The following is an 18,323-nucleotide window of genomic DNA, read 5'->3' as shown; positions in this document are numbered from 1 at the left end:
AGATTGTTTATGAAATATTTAGTGTGTTAGGGACTTGCAAAATGGAGGAAAGGAGCAGGATGGTGGTTCTGCTGGTTGGAAAACCTCCGGAAATATGTACCATCACTTCTGGGCTTGGCATCCCCTGAGAAATGAGAGAAAGAGAGAAAAGGTGGGGATTGTGGGGGGAGGGGAAATAGGAACAAACAGGTCAACAGGGCAGGAATACTTTTACAGTTATATGAGCAGCTGAACCGCGGTTCCAGCTGTCTGCTTCCGAAAAGTTGGCCCCAGCCTACAAGTTGGCTGGATTTGGTTTGTTACCAACTGGCCGTCGCAGTCCTAAAATGCCCAAATTTTCAGCTGGTTGTATCTGTGATTTCATTCTTTCAGTTATTACCCACAGCTCATGATTACAGGTGAGGATTGGGATATAGATCGACTAGTAAATTGAGAGCTTTGCTTTGCTTAGCTCTCTCTTTACTGCGATGGACCGATACAGCCTCCTCACTGCAGCCACTGCCCCAATTCGTCTGTCAATCTCTTGTTCTCCTCTCCCCTCACTTGTGAACAAGATCCCGAGATGCCTAAATTGCTCCACTTGGGGCAGCAGCTCGTCCCTGACACAGAGTGCTCGCTCCACCCTTTTCAGGCTAAGGATCATGGGCTTAGATCTGGATGTGCTGATTGTGAGGAGCTGGAGGCCACCCCCCTGATGAAGCCAACATCATCTGCAAAAAGCAGAGATACATTCTGAGGCACCCAGAGTGAAAGCTTTCCGCCACCTGGGTACACCTAGAAATTCTGTCCATGAAAATTCTGAGCAGAACTGGTGACAAAGGGCAACTCTGGCGGAGTCCAACACCCACTGGAAATCAGTTCGACTTAGTGCTTGCAGTGTGGATCAAGCTCCTACAGTGGTTTTACAGGGACCAAATGGCTTGTAGCTTTCACTAAAGGGTGGCTGGCCTCTCACTCTCCCTTAGAGACAAGGTGAGGAGTTCAGTCATGTCAAAGGGGCTCAATGTAGCTCCTCCACATCAAAAGAAGCCAGTTGAAGTGGTTCAGGCACCTGACAGGTTTCCTCTGGGCGCTTACCGAGTCAGATATTCTGGGCATGTCCCACTGGAAGGAGACACCGGTGCTGACCCAGGACACTCTGGCGAGATTACATCTCTCGGCTGGCTGGGAATGCCTCGGTGTTCCCCTAGTTACGCTGGAGGAGGTGGCTGGGGAGCGGGAGGTCTAGGCTTTTCTGCTTAGGCTGCTGTCCCCACAACCCAGCCCTAGATAGACAAAAAGACAAAAATGCATGGATGATTTAAAAGCCAAAATATATAAAATTATAAAGTTTTATTTAGTGTGATCTAAAGTGAGTAACTGAATCCATAGACTCATCAGAAAAATATTTAATGAGTTCAAGGAGCAGCAGTCTTATTGCTGTCACAGCTATCGCCCCCTGGTGGCTATGAAGGTGAATACAAGTTTAAGGAACTTTTGTTTGGCTTCAGTTTTTACCCTGAAAGCTAAATCCATCTTTGTTACTGTCTATGGTTCCCTTTTCTTTTTAAGTCAACTTTTCAACCAATCAGCACTTGACATTGTGGTACAGCAGTTGGGTAACCCACAGTTGGCTGATTGGAGGACTCCTTTCAAGATGGCCTCCTTCTCTTAATCCAGCAACTGGGATCTGGGTTTGTGAGATTAGATGATGCCCTTTGTCTTGCATGTGTTGCCTGTCAGTGTCTCGGGTCAGCTAAGTGGATGTGTAAATAATTGAGCAACTAATGACTAATTAACAGATTTATCGAGAAAAGGAGGGGCACATTTTAGCTCTGACACTATTTTTTTGGTGTTTGGTTTTGGCCCAAAGGTCATATGCTTGAATGGCATACAGCACTATTTTATTGGCAGATCTGCGTGCATGTGTGTATGTGTGTGCATGCATTAGTGTGTTTTCATTAGGGATTTGGCAGTAGCGATACTCGAAAAGAGCAGTTGCCTTGAAGCAATATGTGCACACAGCTCACACCATTTCTCTCTGTACTCCCATCCCTCCACCCTCACACCCTGCGTATTCAATCTGCGATATCACTGGAATGAGTGGGTGGTCTTTGTGTGTGAGTGTGTGTGGTACAGTATCATTGCAGTGAGTAGGTGGTGTAACCAAAGAGAGGATGTTGCGTGGGAGTGAAGTACCATTGAGGTGGGCATGATTTATGTGTGTGTTGGAGAAAGTTCCTTTGTGTTAATTATAACCCCTCTGATCACCACCGGTTTGCCAGTAGGTACGGATTAAATAGAATATGACACAAAGATAACTGATCCCCAAATATGTAAGTGAGATCATGGTGATAAATGCACACTGAAAATATCAGAAACATTTTTGGAAACCGTGAAAGATCATTTTGTTAAACGTTGTGATCTATCAATCACTCAGACAGTGCATTACACAATAGTGCAGGGAAAACTGTGCGTTTGTATTCAAAGACGTGCTTTCTTTTTCATGCTTGTGTGACTTTGCTTATATAACATGAAGTGGTAAGCACAATTTAGTTCTGTTTCTAAACAGGAAGCAGTCATTGTGGCTTTAATGATTTGAAAGTATTCTCAAAAGTGTTACAGATGAATTTAAAAACCAACTAATCAATCAACAGTTTAAAACTCTTTCACTAATGTGGTATTTTTCGTGTTCCAGTAAATATGTAGGACATGAAATAAGCACCACGGCTGAGCATTTCTATCTCGCTTAACATACGTTACAAACCTGAGGGCTCGACCCCATCAGCCAGGGAACGGGGCTAACATTCATCAAACACCAGCAACATGTTATTAAGGTATCAAGTCAAAGTTGTCGACGTGGACTCTTTTCATATCAGCTCAGCAGGAAAATGTCCTCTTATCTCTGCTTCAAGATTTGTGTGTCTGCAAGTGTGTGTGTCACTGTAAACCAGACAAACGCTGCACAGTGGAGGAGACAATTAAAATAAAGATGATGTTACACAATCTGACAGCAACGTATGTTACTGCGAGTGTGCCGAGTGTCCCGGCAAGTGTTCGTTTAAATGCTTCGCTTCTGATGACGGTTTTAATTTACACAGCTAGCAACTAGCTGTTTTCCAGTGTGCTCAAGGCAAGTGTTTGTTCATGTGTTCTGGGATTTTTTTTTTTCTTCTTTCCTTTAACCAACACAGCACAGCACTGGATTTGTGTTCCAGGTCCTCCTGAGTTAAAAATTAAGCACAGATCTTTTTCCAATTTGCAAGAGAACTTAGGAAGAACAGGAAGAATGGAGCCTGCATGCAAGTGGCTGAGCGGAAGGCAAGGGCAAATTTGCATATTCATATTATGCATGCTAAATGAGGCAAACAAAACACCCACAAACTATAGATATGAAATACATAATTTTATCTTTTTTTTTTTAATTAACTCATTAATCAATATGTTATTTTAGTGTGCCGTAATAGAGTTTCAGTAGTTGTTTTATCATAACCTGTATTTGGTCGCCTCTGGATCTTCCATCTGACATACACGCCATGTAAATATACTCTGGGGCACAGTCATAAGGACTGTGTATGTGAGATATATTTAGCTTCCTCTGTTAGTCTTGCCTGTCAGTGGAGCTGACATTGATCAGGGGGGAGATGACAGACTCACTGTGCGTCAAAGCTTTCACATGTTTCTGCACCGCTGATTGTTACCAACACAGAAAGTGGAGCCGTGTTACGCGTTTCATCACATTTGGATTCTTATTGTATAGGCTTTCCTTTGGTCTTTTTTAATGTGTGTTGATGTGAATGCCTGTTATTTAAAAAAAAAAACAGCAACTCTTCAACCCTGAAAAAACGGCACATTTAGATTTTAGATATTTTAATTTGTTGACACAGTAAACTTTAGAAACATAGCAAATTATGTTGATACAAAGTCATTTTTGTACATACTGTACGATAAAGCGGAGGTTACATTTAACAGTGCATCCAAGACATTTAGAAGGTGCTCTTATCCAGAGTGGCTGACAGTGATTCAACGGTGCCGGAGTGACAATAAAGAGAGTGTGGGTGTGAATCCCACTGTACGTTTACCACTGCTAAAGCTTTTCTTATGTTAAATAAGTGCTGCTTCTAACAGCCCAGGGACAGCTAAACAACTCAGCTTCTATCAAACCTACTGCTAAAAATATCGGTGCTTTTGGTTGAATAAAAATTAAGTCAGTGAGTCAGTAAATGCAGAGAATACTCCTATGCCTGGGATCATGTTTTGATCTTGATAAAGATGGTTAGTGTACTTGTTCACCCGGTGCAGTTATATAATCTGTGTTACCCATCGTCAGCTATGAGTATATTTATTGTGTGAATCCTACAGTACCGTGCAAAAGTCTCGAGCCACCCGTCATTTCTTTGAATTTTGCCTCCAAGGACCCAGATTTTCTAATCATTTCTTTAAAAAGCGGTCTTGAGCAAAAGTTCTCCAGGCTTTCTGAAGATCCTTTCAAGGTTTTTCTTTGGTCATTGGCTGCTTTTTCACTCATTTTCAGTCCAGTCCTTGTACAGGTTATTTTCAGAGGAATGTTTTTGTGTTAAGCCACTTAATGCTTAGTTGTGAATCATTCAAGTATACAGATGTCACCTAACCAGGGTTGTCAGTCTACGCATACCAGACAACTTAGCAAAGAAACAATTTTAAATTGTGTCCCTGGTACTTTGGTGCTAGCAGCCTGTTGCAAAAACACATAAACTGTTCCCATTTCCTTACTCAAATTTATGAGTGTTAGGGTTAGAGGTGGTAGGGCTAAAAAAGCTCTCAGCAGATGAACAGAATCTGAAAGTCATGTGCTTAACAAATAGGAAAAACCTGATACAAGACCTGAAAGATGAATCTGGCCTATCAGTTGGTCCATCTACTGTTCAGCAAAGCCTAATTATAAAGAAAGGGAAACAGGGGGAAAGGCGACTGAATTTCAGTCCATTACTTGTGTCATTTGTCGTACTGACGTACGACAAATGACACAAGTAATGGACTGAAATTCAGTGGTAACAGGTCTTATGGAGAGATGAATCCAAATTTGAAATATGTGGTTAAAATCGTACAGAAGAGTTCAGGAGAGAGGTACAACAGTGAGTGTGTGCAGGCCTCTGTAAAACACAGTGGAGGCTCTGTCACGGTTTGTGGCTGCATTTCTTCTTTAGAACTTAACCCACCATGCAGTAACAGCTGTAAAACATCGGATTGCTTCATTTTTCAGCGTGGCAATGATCCCAAACACACTTTTAATGCAGTAAAAGCAAACCTGGATCAGTCGTGGATTGGCCTCCCCTGTCCGCGGACCTCAACATTGTTGAAGCAGTGTGGGTTCATCTTGATAAAGGCAGAGACATCTAAAGAAGACTTAAAGAAGATCTAAATGTTGGAGGTTTTTCCAAATGTGAGCTGATTTAGGCCCGTTCACAAGTGCCAGACTAAGATTTTGGCTGAACAGCCTTCAAGTTAGTTTGAAACTAATGTTAACATCAGACTGTGTATTTTAAAAACAACAAATAAAAGTCAGCATGTGTTTACTGCTCAATGCTAAAGAAAAAATGTAAGATTTTTAGACATTTTTAGATCGCAGGATCTCTTTGCTGTGCACAGAATACTGATGCTTTCTCTTCCTCTTTTTCTTTCTTCACAGTGTGTTGTTTCGTGGTTCACAAACGTTGCCATGAGTTCGTCACTTTCTCCTGTCCAGGTGCTGATAAAGGGCCCGCGTCAGACGTGAGTACAAATAAACGAATCATTTTAAACTGTGTGAGAGCAAGAGTATGCACAAGTAAGTGAAAGACAAGTGGAAAGCGAGAGACACAGAGAGCACGTGGACATTTCCATTCACGAGCCCCCGTCACCTGTCGGCGCCGGTGTTACGCTTGAGCAGCCTCCATCTTTTTCTCGCTTCTCACTCTCCTTTTCCTGTCTTGACAGTTCAACCGTAACTTCTAGGAGTTTCTCTAGTAATTACATTTAGAGACTGAGTACAGAAAAAGTGATACCGTAAAAGCCAGAAAAGACATGTAACACCTGGAGCTGCCAAATATAACCGCTGTATTACAGTAATTGCTCTTTATCACGCTACACGAAGAAAATGATGGCCTTATATTTAACCACATGGACCCAAAGTAGCTCCTGTCGTTCTCTAACTGCTGCCTATGCTTCTTTTCTTCCTCTTAGAGGTTTTATATTATAAAAAACTGAAGCTCAGAGGTTCCCTTCATCTCCTTTTAGTATCTTTGAAGTTTGAAAAAAACCCCTCGTTGCTGGTTGAGTGTTTCTGTGGTGTTATCTGTATGAGCCACAGGTTGCAGTTCGCATTCTTTGACATGAATTCAAAGAGTATTGTCGGAGGTTAAAAGCTGCGCCACTCTCGTATTATTATTAATTCTCTTTAAACGTTCTCTTCACCTTCTTATCCGCTCTAACAACATGAAGTGCCGTTAAGTGGTATGCTTCTCTGTCAAGGAGCTGACGAGTTGTCTTTTCTCTGATTCATATTCTTAAAATGCAAATCTAGTCTCCAACCGATGCTCCCGAAGGAACAAGACGTTTGCCTTTTTTCTCTCTCTCTCTCATAAAAGCGCTCTTAGGATGCCGTTTTTATCCTCACCGAAGCCCCTCCTTAAGTTCCTCAGCCCCGTCTTTACCTGCCTCTGGAGTGCCCTTTCAGCCTGACGAGCGCACTTAGCGCGCCGCCTTCAGAGGAAACGCTGTTTGGCTTCCTGTAGCGTGTTCTGTATAACTGATAATTCTCCGCAATGAACAAGTGGTTCATCTTTTTATCATTTACCCATCCTGCCTCTCCTTCTCACAGCAGTGCCACAAATAGTTGATGTTTTTATAGCTTCCTTAACAGGCTGCACCTTAAATGCCAAGCTGGACGCAAAAATACATTTGTAAAACTTTGCCCGTGTTTTGTGTCGACCGACACTGATACAATTCTTTCTTTTGACCTTAAAAATCCATTCAGATTTCCTGTAAACTGCCAGTTTAGGCAGACGATTGAACTTTTTATTCTTTAGAAAATCTTTAATTTGTCTATATTTATGCAGCTGTTGCATTGTGGACATCATAGCCTTTTTATTTTACTGTTATCCTGCTGATAAACTAATGTCTCTTTTTATGATAATAACTTGATTTTGTGTACATGTTTTTCAAACTGCTTCCCCTCCTCTCGGTCTTCTCTTTCTTATTGAGGTTTCAAAAGCCATTTTCTTCGTTCGCAACTTCAAATGTCATTCCATATCTCTATAATCTCCTCTCTATTTTCTGTACATGTCCCCTTAGCTTTACTGGCACTTATCTATATGTTTCTATATTTGGCGCACATGCTACTCTCCCATGTCTTTATCTGTCCCCCATTGTTTCCCACTCCACCATACCAAACTCTGTCCTCTATTTAAATGCCACTCCACCCAGGGGGCCACTGCTCTTAATTACGGGGCCTCGCCTTCCCCACTATGTCATCTCTTTAATGAGTTCATGGCCTTACGACCTTGGTTGCAGCACAGTGGGAATGCAGGGTAGATCTTCTCCTAACTAGCTGCTCATTTAAATATAGAAGACAGGAAGGCAAGAAGCCTGACGATTACAAGAAAGGAGGGTGATGAGGCCTCTTACGGCACTCACTCACAGACCTGTTTTTCTTGAAATTGGCATTTTGTAACATACTTATTTGAGGACAACAGAAGTGCCCAGATTTTTTTTACATTAGCATTATGAAATCCCTAAATTAACGTCTTAATAACCATGTCAGACGTGACACAGTGTCTTCACCTGTACACACACACATACTGCCTTTGTGAGCTGACACAGAGAGGAGAGCTTACTATTCCAGTTATTTTCAGATCACTCAGTCGAAATGTTCCAATATTTTTGCGCTATATTAGCAAATAGTTTATCTAAATATTACATATAGATAAATATACATCAGATATGAAAGACGTGCTCTGGCTGTGTCTTTTGACTAGAAAATCTCAGATTCATCTTTTTGTCATAAAAAGATGCAAGAACACAGATTTTTTAGAAAGACTGTACGATCAGAAATATTGCATCATTCTCTGTGGCGATCAGCCCATCGCTCCCTTTTTACCTTCTGCCTCTCTCTATCTCTCTCTCTCTCATCCTCTCTGTCAGCTGCGCATGTTTATTAAAAGACAAATTCAATTATAGATCTGGGTTAATAGAATGGGCTCCCCGTGGGAGAGGTCGAGGGATGAGCTTCTCTAATGAAACCTACATTTCAGGCACGCACCCTTACGAAGGTGTTGTGTGTGTGCGTGCGTGTGTGTTTGAGAAGCCGGTTGCATAAGAATAGCGCCGCTTCAAAATAGCTTTACAAATTTGCAAGACAAGTAGACGGTTAACTCTGCGCGCGTTTGTTTTGTGGAATTTCCGTACTTCCTGCGATTTATTTGATGTGATGTATGTTTTCCATTCAAAAATATTAACTGCCTCTGTTACCAAACAGTAGATTCTTATATGAGAAAATACAACAGATGTTATGTGAAAAAAATGTAAAAAAGGTCCAATTACATTATGTGAAACTAGGCAGCGTAGGAGGACGTGGAAGTAGCTCAGTAAATCTTATCAATTTGTTTGCATGGCGTTATCATATATCAACAGATTTAAAAAAAATAATAGAAGCTAGTTCAGGTTAGTCATCTAATTTTGTCAGAGAAGATAAGTAGATGAAGTCCTTTTTTTTTCATCCAGAGTTAAATTAAGTTTATTTTGCATAATTTGCTCATTTGCTTTTTTCTTCAAAAGCTGTTTGGCTGGAGTCAGAACGTAGCATAAACTCAAGAGGTAAAGCTTTAGCTTCAGCTGACTGACATACACTCTGAATATGTGAATTATTAGTTTTTATTAGTTTTTATTTTTAGAAACAATAAAATAAGCATTTTTGTTAAACTTCAAGGCTTTTTTAAATAATCTTGTTCATTTGTTTCCAGTCTAACCTGCTGCTGGCTTCAGCTTTAGATTCTCACTTTGTGAAAGGGATTGATCCTTTCTTCCCTATTAAATTATTACCTTTTCTACCTTTTTATGATTTATTTTTTTGCAGACACTTTGCAGACAAATGTGATTTCAACCTGAAATCAACATGATGATATATTTAGCAGTATGTCTGCACGGGTTGTTAAAAAGACGTCAAAGCTATGAGGTAGCCTTTGAGAGGCGACGAGAAAGGTTGATGGAGGGATTGTTATTAAATATGTAGCACGGCCGACTCAGTCCCCTGTCTCGTTATTGCTCTGTCTTTCTTTCAAGGCCCTTCTCCCAAGCTCGCTTGAGAGATCTATTTCGCTCAAATCCTTTAAATAATATTTCACACGCTTTCCCTTACATGTTTCCCAGAGGAAGAATTATAAGCCCGAGTCAGGTAAACACTTGGCACAGCGTTTCTTTTATTGATCAGGGCAGCAAAAGCAGCTGTTGCAGCCTGCGTTATATTACATTTTACTTTTTCGGAGGAAAGTTTACAGCCTCTTATTGAATCGGAGTGGGTGGCTACAAAAGAATGTTTGCTGGTTAACTTTCACAGCCTTTGGGGAAGTACACATAGTTTTTCAATAACAGCAATGTGAGTCATACTAACTTAGGTTTTTCTAGATTTAAAAAGTTAATCTGTGTATTTATTACTTTGTATTACGTGAGGATGCAAGCTAAAATAAGTGCACCTCTTAAAATAAGGGCAGATCAAACACAAGCTCTGAATTACTGTTTGTTTTGTTTTCATTTTGTTTTACTTTTTTCTTTATCTTGATATTATTGTAGGATAAATAACGTGTTTTTTTTATGTGAGCTTTGAGTGTGTTTCATTTTTCTTGTTAATAAAACAGCTTACTCATTAGCATACAGTAGGTATGATAACAGAATATACGTCATCTTACTGCTGTACCATATTTATGTATGTTTGCTCCGTTGCTCCTCCTTGATGCGTTCAACTGGATGAAACTTACTATATTAACTGCCTATTGTACCAGGATTATAAATGTCTATATAGCTTTTGGTAATTATTGATCTAACACTCAGATCCTTATAAATCATATCATATATTTAGACCCCAAAACAAACAGTAACATTATGTCTACTTTACATATGTTGATTTTTGTAAATACAATCTGCTAACCAATTTTTAGTGCAGTGGTATTTTTCACTAAAATGTGATGTCATGCATATGTGTAAACAGCCGTTCATCAACACTAACACACTAACAGTGCCTGTAATTCATAACTTTCTCTTACAACATGAATATGTAGCTCGCAAAGATATATGTGTTTGTTATTCAGGCGTTTGATGTTTATGAACAGCTGTTTTTGCCATCTGACTATACACAGTGATATAATGAAGATCAAAACTACAGCATGATAAGTTCACACACGTCTGTGTTTTAATGCATAAGCGAAGCAAAGAATTGCATTTCTTTCTGAGAAGAAAATTAAGTTTTTCAACATTTTTTAGTAAAAAACAATTTTTGTTTTTCAGACTTGCTTGTAGCAAAAATTTCTAATAAATGTTGCCTAACATGAGCATGTTTGTATTGGTTTTAATTGAGCTCTGTGAGAAGTAAAGCCCACAAATAGCCTTCATGGTGCCCGTCGACATGACACGCAACAGCTTCATGACAGGTTTAGTCTGTGCAGCGATTTTGCCCCCGGAGATGTGTCAGAAAGTACTAGCTTGAGAGGAGTAAGTGGACTGAAGGCAAAATCAGCGCTGAAAAAAAAAAAAAGTTTTCATGTGAGTGACTGTGAGCACAGATCTGCCTGTCACACAGCATCATGAAAACATGACAAGATGTGTATGTAATTGTTGTGAGCTGACTGATGCTAATGCCAGTGAATTTAACAGACAGTAGAGTTTTAAAAAACAAAAGTAGAGCAGCGAGTGAGAGACAACACAGTGACAGGAAGGTGGTCGAAACAGCGCACTGAGCATGGACTAATGGCTAGTCACTGGCTGATTTTATGATCAGGCTTTCAGTTTAGATGCTAAAAAATCAAATTTGTTAAATCTGCTTTGAATAACTTCTTATTGGGTGAAATTTGGCAACACTGTAGACAAGACAACAGGTGTCAAAGCATATGTATGGTAGGGCTGGGCCATATTATACCGTTCACGGTAATTCCGGTATAATATTAGGCAATGATAAGAAAATGAAGTATCGCGATAGAATATGGGTAAAACGCGCATGCACAGTGCCTTTGTTTTCATACGCACATGGCGGAAAAAGCATGGCGGTGACGGAGAATGAGAAGGGCAAAAGCAGATCGTTGAATGAAACAGATGAACCAGAATTGGTTTTTAAAAATGGTGCAACTTCAGTGGTGTGGAACTGGTTTGGTTTTTGTCCGTCAGATACACACCAAAGCACTTTTTTTTTTTTTTTTTTTGTAGAACATGCAAGCGGGCCGTCGTTATTAGTGTTTGTTTTCTGACCTTAAGGTACTCTTAAAAGCCTTTAATTTTCTCAAAATTCGACAGTGCACCTTATAATCCAGTGCGCCTCATGAATTCTGGTTGTGCTTACTGACATCGAACTGATTTTATTTGGTACACGGCGCTCAAAAATCTGTTAAAAAGTGTTTTAGTGCGACTTTAGTAAGCTACGAAGCTGCACTGCTTGTCGGAGCACCGTAGTCTTAGCCTTATGGAGTAATATGTACTGTGCTTCAACATAATATTACCGACTTGACTTATTTATTTGGTACACTGCAGTTTCATGTTGCAAAGCACCTCTTTTTAACTTTTGTGGATATTACACGTGGTTATGATCAGGATATGTCAGCCCATTTCTACTGAAAATGCTTTTTTGGTTAAATTGTCAGCAAGGAATTTGCATTTGCACTGTAAAATTTTCATATGGTGTTAATGCACATAAAAAAACAGCTGCTTGTTTAAGTGAAAATGAATTGATGGGGTTTTTTTGCACTAATAAAGTTGTGGAGTTGTGAAGTATTTTGTCTCGCATCTATTATATCGTCAGTTATATCGTTATCGCAAATTTTCAGATATAACATGATAAATATTCTTGGCCATATTGCCCTGCCTTAATGTATGGTAACACACAAAAACAAATATATCAGCATAATACTGGTGATAAGACTTTTTCCCCCACGGTATGAAGGAATATCAGGGCCAGATTAAGAAAAGAAAATATTGTTCATTTTTGAGAATAACGTCATAATGTGGAGATCAAAGTTGTCATTTCTTGTCACGGCTGCTATCCTCTCCACAAAACGCCTTGTTTAGATGAGGTGTAGTGAACTCATGCTTGAGAATTGGTTTTAGTAACAAGGAAATGATTTCTCCTTTAGCACATACACATCGTGGTGATAAATATTAACACGCTGAAGAAAGAGGTGTAGAAAGCTGCATCTGGTCAGAAGGAAAAAAACCACAGAAACTTGGAAAAGTCGGCAGTGGACAGATGCAAGGATAGTGATGTTTACACCCTCGTGCAGTAAAGAGGACGTATGCTATACCACAATAAGATAGCTGATGAAGTTGTTTGTAGAGGGTATAGCAGCCGTGGCAGTTTTTTGTTTTTTCAGGAACTTTAATATCCATGTTTCAACTTTATTCTCAAAATGAACAATAATATATATTTTTAATGTGGCCTTAGTACTCTATCGTAGCACAGTGTGGAGGTTTTCATGAAAAAGATCCCCTCTTTAAGTCTGGGAGGAGGCAAAAATCCCCTGGGAGGGGTTGTGTCAGAAAGGGCTTCTGAGGTAAAGATCTGCCAACTCAAATATGCAGAGCCATCCACTGTGGCGACTCGTTGTAAATAAGATTGCGGCCAAAAGAAGCTTTAGTTTAGCGTAGATACTTTGTTTCCCAGCATGCCCTCTCAGAGACTGGACCTGGTCGAACGGGTTAATTTCAGTAACAAGGTCGAGTTATTTATTAGCTATCAGTTATTAAAGTAGAAGACCTTTGGAAGACCTTTACAATTTCAATAAAATGGTGTTAGAAGGACGGCAAAAAGAATGTGGTAAAATATTTTCCATCTCATAACAATAAAACAGGTTTGGCTATTTGAAGGTATAAAAAGAATGTCCTGTCTCTGTTTGAAGGTAACAGAATCCCTTTACTGTAATGCTAAGGCTTACTAATCAAATTGGTTATTTTATATTGAAATTATGACATGAATACACAGCTCTAATGTTATTTTCACAGAGGAAGCCTCACATGCTGCTTGGTCCCTGTGTCTAGAATGAGAAACTGGAGCCAGTGAAGCTGTGACTGGATGCTATTAAATATATATGCATATATATACAAATATTAGTCCAAACACTGAAATATTCCAATTCTGATCCTTTCACACTCAAATCTAAAAGTGTTAAACACAAAAGTTGGCAGAACATCCTAACACAGTCACGTAAACCTTCCATTTTAGGATGATATATTAAGCTGATTGTTGTTAAGCTGTGACTCAAACTTACATTTCTTTGTTTTACTTTACTTTAGATAATTGTTCACTAAGTGGAAACATTAAATTAAGCAGACCTACCAGTGTTTTTCACAGCTTGTTTTGACTCATGAAATTAACATCATCCTTGAAAACACCGTCATATTGAAGCAACCTTATAGATCACAATGTCCACATCCTGTAGGGAGGAGGTCAGGGTGGATGGAAGGGTAAAAAAATCTAACTCATTTTTGCTCATATCTTGACTTCTGTGAGAAAAACGACAGAAAAGGTATTTTTTAAAATCTGATTAAACTGATTTTACATCAAAATAAATTTAATCGAAGAAGGGGAAGACAATAAAAGTGGTCTTTTTTCTCCTAGTCGCTGCTTTCATGCGTTCTTCTTAATGATTTTTCTGTCTCATTGATGTTTGAGTTTTCGCTGCGGATGCATTTAATCATTCATATTTATAAAGAAGCTGGCACTCTTTGTAATCAGCCCTCACACTGCTCTCTGTCTGCTGCTGCTCATCGCTGGAGCTTCAGCAGCACAATGTTCCCTTGTTTTTACGCGGCACAAAAAAGAAACAGTAGGTGGTATTGTCCTCGAGAAAGGCGAAAAACAGCATTTGAAACAAATACACAAAGTAGCGCGTGGAAATGTACACGGAAATCACAGGCATCCACACACTCAGGCTTAGGGCAACACTGCTGAAGACACTGTGGGGACACTGGGTATAATTGAGGCAGTGGTCATCTAAATTTAATGTTATTTCCAGGACAGGTGTGGAGGAAAGGAAGACATCAATCAGTCTAATTTTTTCCTGGCTCATGAGAATAAAAGGCACGAAGGCACGTGTGAAAGAAAACTGGCACTCGTGGTCCCTTTCTAAATTGGCTTAAAAGGAAAATTAACAGTAAGCACTGGTCTATTTGATGTCATCAAAGCACTTTGCGCTGGAGGAGATCCCTCACAAATCATATTAAATTCTGTATCTGCATGTTTGCTAGCTGCGATGGATCCCCTTGGCAGAAATATTTTAACTCCCACATTGAAGTACGCCCGCTTCGCTGCACAATTTGGATCCTCCACAAGCGGTATATCGGATGTGCACGGCCTAGGAGTTAATGTGTGTGTGTGTGTGTGTGTGTGTGAGAATAAACAGCCTCTCAGTAGCCATCATTCCCATCACAGTGCTTAGATCCAGGTGTGGTTGCAGGTGTCACACACATTAGACAGAAATAGCCTGTGTTTCCGCCCCAGTTATGCTTCAGTTCTGAACGTCCATAAAAACTAATGGCATCCATTTTTTTTGTCAGTTCAAAGCACATAATTACTGTCAAAAGGACAAAATGACCAAATTGCAGATAAGTGACAGTTTTTCCCTTTTTTTAGCCTGGGTGCAGATGCCAGCAAACTCAATAAACTGATCCGGAAGGCCAGTAATGTTGTGGGGATGGAACTGGACTCTCTTAAGGTGGAGACGGAGAGGCGGATGTTGTCCAAGATAATGCTCCATGACGTGCTGTCCAGTCACAGGAGAACGTTCGGTGCACACACTTAATATCACGTACAGTTTGAGAAGAGGGGCGCTTTCATTTCAACCATTTACATTTGTGTTATATCCTGGGATATTTATAGTTGAGCTATCTGTATATTTTATTTTGTTTTATTTTGTAACTTTGTAATATATTGTAACATTTAGTTTGGTTTATTCAGCTACTGCTCTTACGGTCTTGTAGCAACTGTGACCATGTGACTTCCTCAAGGACTGATAAATTATTCTGATTCTGTTATTGCTGCTCTTACATCATCAAAGCCACACCCAGATCTGTGTGTTTGACTTACCTGTGTGGTTGGGTCATAAATCTGTTTACACACTCAGACACGTGTCTGTGTAATGTTCTTTGAAGTAACGCTAACCCAACATAACTGTGTGTCCCTGTCTGTGCACGGCAGACCTGAACTCGTAGCCGTACGCTGTCTCTGCTATTCGTTCGACTTTAACAGATGTCACGGGAGGCTGACTTCATGCAAAGTTGTTGCGTCACTGTTGTTGCCTACAGGCACATGCGGATGTGCATTGTAGCATCCTTTGTAGGCTTTCTAAATTGATGCCAACAAAGAAATTCAGAGGAAATGTATCTTGATCAGATTACAGTGCAGTTGCCCGTATATAAACCCCGCCTGTCAAAACTTTCCCCTGAATGCACCATTACCATTCAGAGAAGTGGAAAGTGGAAAGTCAGAGAGAGAGAGACTAAGATGAATGCTGGTGATAAAAGGAGAATATCAAACAGATGGAGGAGGAGAGGAACAGGCAAAGCTTCATTCATTCAGTTTTTTTGTTTGCTTTTTTTTAAGCGGTTGAACGGTGCACACTTAAACAGTTGAACAACAAAATCATTAAAGAAATGTTTAATTTGTAGTGAAAAAGTGTTTAATTCTCTGTTTTTGTCCTCTCTTGCTCTTCAGGACCCGAGGTCAAAGCATAAGTTTAAGATCCACACCTACTCCAGCCCCACCTTCTGTGACCACTGTGGCTCCCTACTCTATGGCCTCATACACCAGGGCATGAGATGTGACCGTATGTAGTACACCCGCCGCCCATTTATGCATGTATCACATGCTGCAGCCTTACGATTGTACCATCCATATTTAGATTGTACAGTATTTAGGTGGCATGCTCACACAGAGGGATGTACAAAAGGTATAATTAGGTAGAACATTATTCATACCTTAATGTCATTAAAGGGGAGGGATGGTGTTGGATATGTAGGCAGGAAGAAAAGAGGAAGACCACAAAGAAACTTCATGGATCTAGTGAGGGAGGACATGCAGTAGTATGTAATATTTTTGTGGCACACATATCACCATGAATAATACTCTTGCATAACATTACAAATACATCTGTGGGTGTGTGTGAATGTATTTTTCAGACTGTATGATGAACATCCATAAGCGATGTGTGGCCAACGTGCCGAGTCTGTGTGGCACAGACCACACTGAGAGGAGAGGTCGCATCCAGATCACCGCCGAGGTTAAGACCAATGTTCTCACTGTTACCAGTAAGTATATCCCAGAGGCATGCACACGTATACAGCCTACACACACCTGTGCAGTCCTCCCGGCGTGCCTGTCAATCTAAAGTTTGAGAATACCGGTCTTCTGTCTCCCTCTGCTGTTGGCAAAGGTGAAGGATGGAACTGAAATATGAGCTCACACTTAGAAATCATTCTCGTTTGGTCTGCGTTCATTTCCACTTTCATTAGAGGAAAGTGCCACACACTTTGGTCTGTAATAATGACCAGGGTTTTATTCAGATACACTGATGTTTCCTGTGTGCAAGGAAAGTGAACCTGGAGTACAGTCAGTGTGTATCTTTAAAAATTAACACAATATACTTAATAGAAGCAGGCTTTGCTTCAATCAGACTGTATATAAAAATGGTTTGTGGAATAAAATTCTGGAAGCCTCGATTTTAGGACTTCGGCCATCTTGGATTTTTGGATCCACACGTGACCACATTTGGACGAGTTATCGGCTAATGCCCACAGGCTTGGTTAGCAAATTGCAGACGTGGACTGTGTGAATGCCTCACACAGACACACATTCTTGTAAATTAGTGCTCAGTGACACACTAATAAAATACTAGAATTTGAATCACCATAACTGGGTTACAGACTTATGATATTTGCTCTCTTATTTCCGAGGAGTTGCCACAGCTGATGGATCTGCATGTTTGATGACGTCTTTTATTTCACGCACAGTTGGTGTGGAGCACCCACAATTTCATTGTACATGTGCAGTGAAACTAAAAGGCTGTTCTATTCAATTCTAATTAAATATTTTAAGAAATCATCTTTAGTTCAGTTGTTGAAATATACAGACCAAAAGTGTTATTTGGACCCGGATGCAAACATTTATTTATTTCGGCTCTAAAGCTGGACTTTTTTCCAAAGCCTGTCCTGTCAGGCAGCTTTTGTAATCAGAATTGTGATCTGAACACGTTTTGCTTTTCCAAGATGATCTTTACAAGTTCTGTTTGGTTATTTATTAATTTCCATTCGTGTCATTTCCATTATTACAGTGCATGTGCAGTGGTAAGTACAAGTAACCCCACTGCAGTTACTGGTATTATTTCTGGGCAGACTGAGGTGTGACTGAACATGAAATCATTTATCATTCTCGACTCAGCTAGTGAGAACTATGTCACGGCCTCATTTCTGTGAAGTGTCATCTCCAGGTCCAAAACTCACGCGATGCTGTCAGTGATTTAAAAGGTCATTTGGCAAATCTATCAGATGCTGGACTCTAGTGCTCAACCACACCACAACCTAGAAAACTATTAGAGTGATGCAATATTAGGGACGATGATAACAACAGCAATCTCCCTGCTCTCATAATTATTTGGCATTAAGTCATCAAGTTGGTGTTAGAATAAAGGAAAAACAGATTAATTAAGAGTTAAATACATTTGATCTCATTTTTAGTCTCAGTTTTTTACGTTACATTTGTTACATTTTCAGATTCAGATTGTAGTGTGTCACATGTCGTTATGTTAATAGTCTCACTTTTGATTGATATCATGGTTGTTTAGCGTTCCTCCATCAGCTGACTTAATTTATGTGTCCTCTATGAAGTCGCTTCATCCACTGAGCAGCCCTTCACACTGTGTTTTAACCAGTGCATTCAGGCAAAGCTAGCTCTCTCTCCGGGTTAAATATATTAAAAAGATGATGGGATACACCGGGGAAGCGAGTTGAGTCAATTCCAGTGTGTTGTGGACTGTGTCTCCATTTGTTCTGTGGTATGTCTGATTTTTTTTTTTATTTGCCTGCCAGACGTTACGTGTACCACTGACATTTGCACAGTAGTGAAAAATGTTTGTGAAACC

The 18,323-nt window shown here is 40.0% G+C and overlaps 1 protein-coding gene across 2 annotated transcripts in view; it reads left to right on the top strand.

Moving 5' to 3' along the window:
* prkcbb (protein kinase C, beta b) overlaps positions 1-18,323 on the top strand; it is a 101,135-nt gene that overhangs the window by 24,428 nt on the left and 58,384 nt on the right. For both annotated transcript variants that reach the window (XM_003454945.5, XM_005459431.4), the window contains exons 3-5: positions 5,648-5,730; positions 15,902-16,013; positions 16,366-16,494. In XM_003454945.5, coding sequence (XP_003454993.2) covers positions 5,648-5,730; positions 15,902-16,013; positions 16,366-16,494 — 324 coding nt within the window. The remainder of the gene's footprint in view (positions 1-5,647; positions 5,731-15,901; positions 16,014-16,365; positions 16,495-18,323) is intronic.

The sequence above is a fragment of the Oreochromis niloticus genome, linkage group LG4 (genome assembly GCF_001858045.2).
Source record: "Oreochromis niloticus isolate F11D_XX linkage group LG4, O_niloticus_UMD_NMBU, whole genome shotgun sequence".
In the NCBI taxonomy this organism is placed as follows: Eukaryota; Metazoa; Chordata; class Actinopteri; order Cichliformes; family Cichlidae; genus Oreochromis; species Oreochromis niloticus.
The sequence above is the reverse complement of the archived record's forward strand: the minus strand, read 5'-3'. Positions and strand labels throughout refer to the sequence as shown.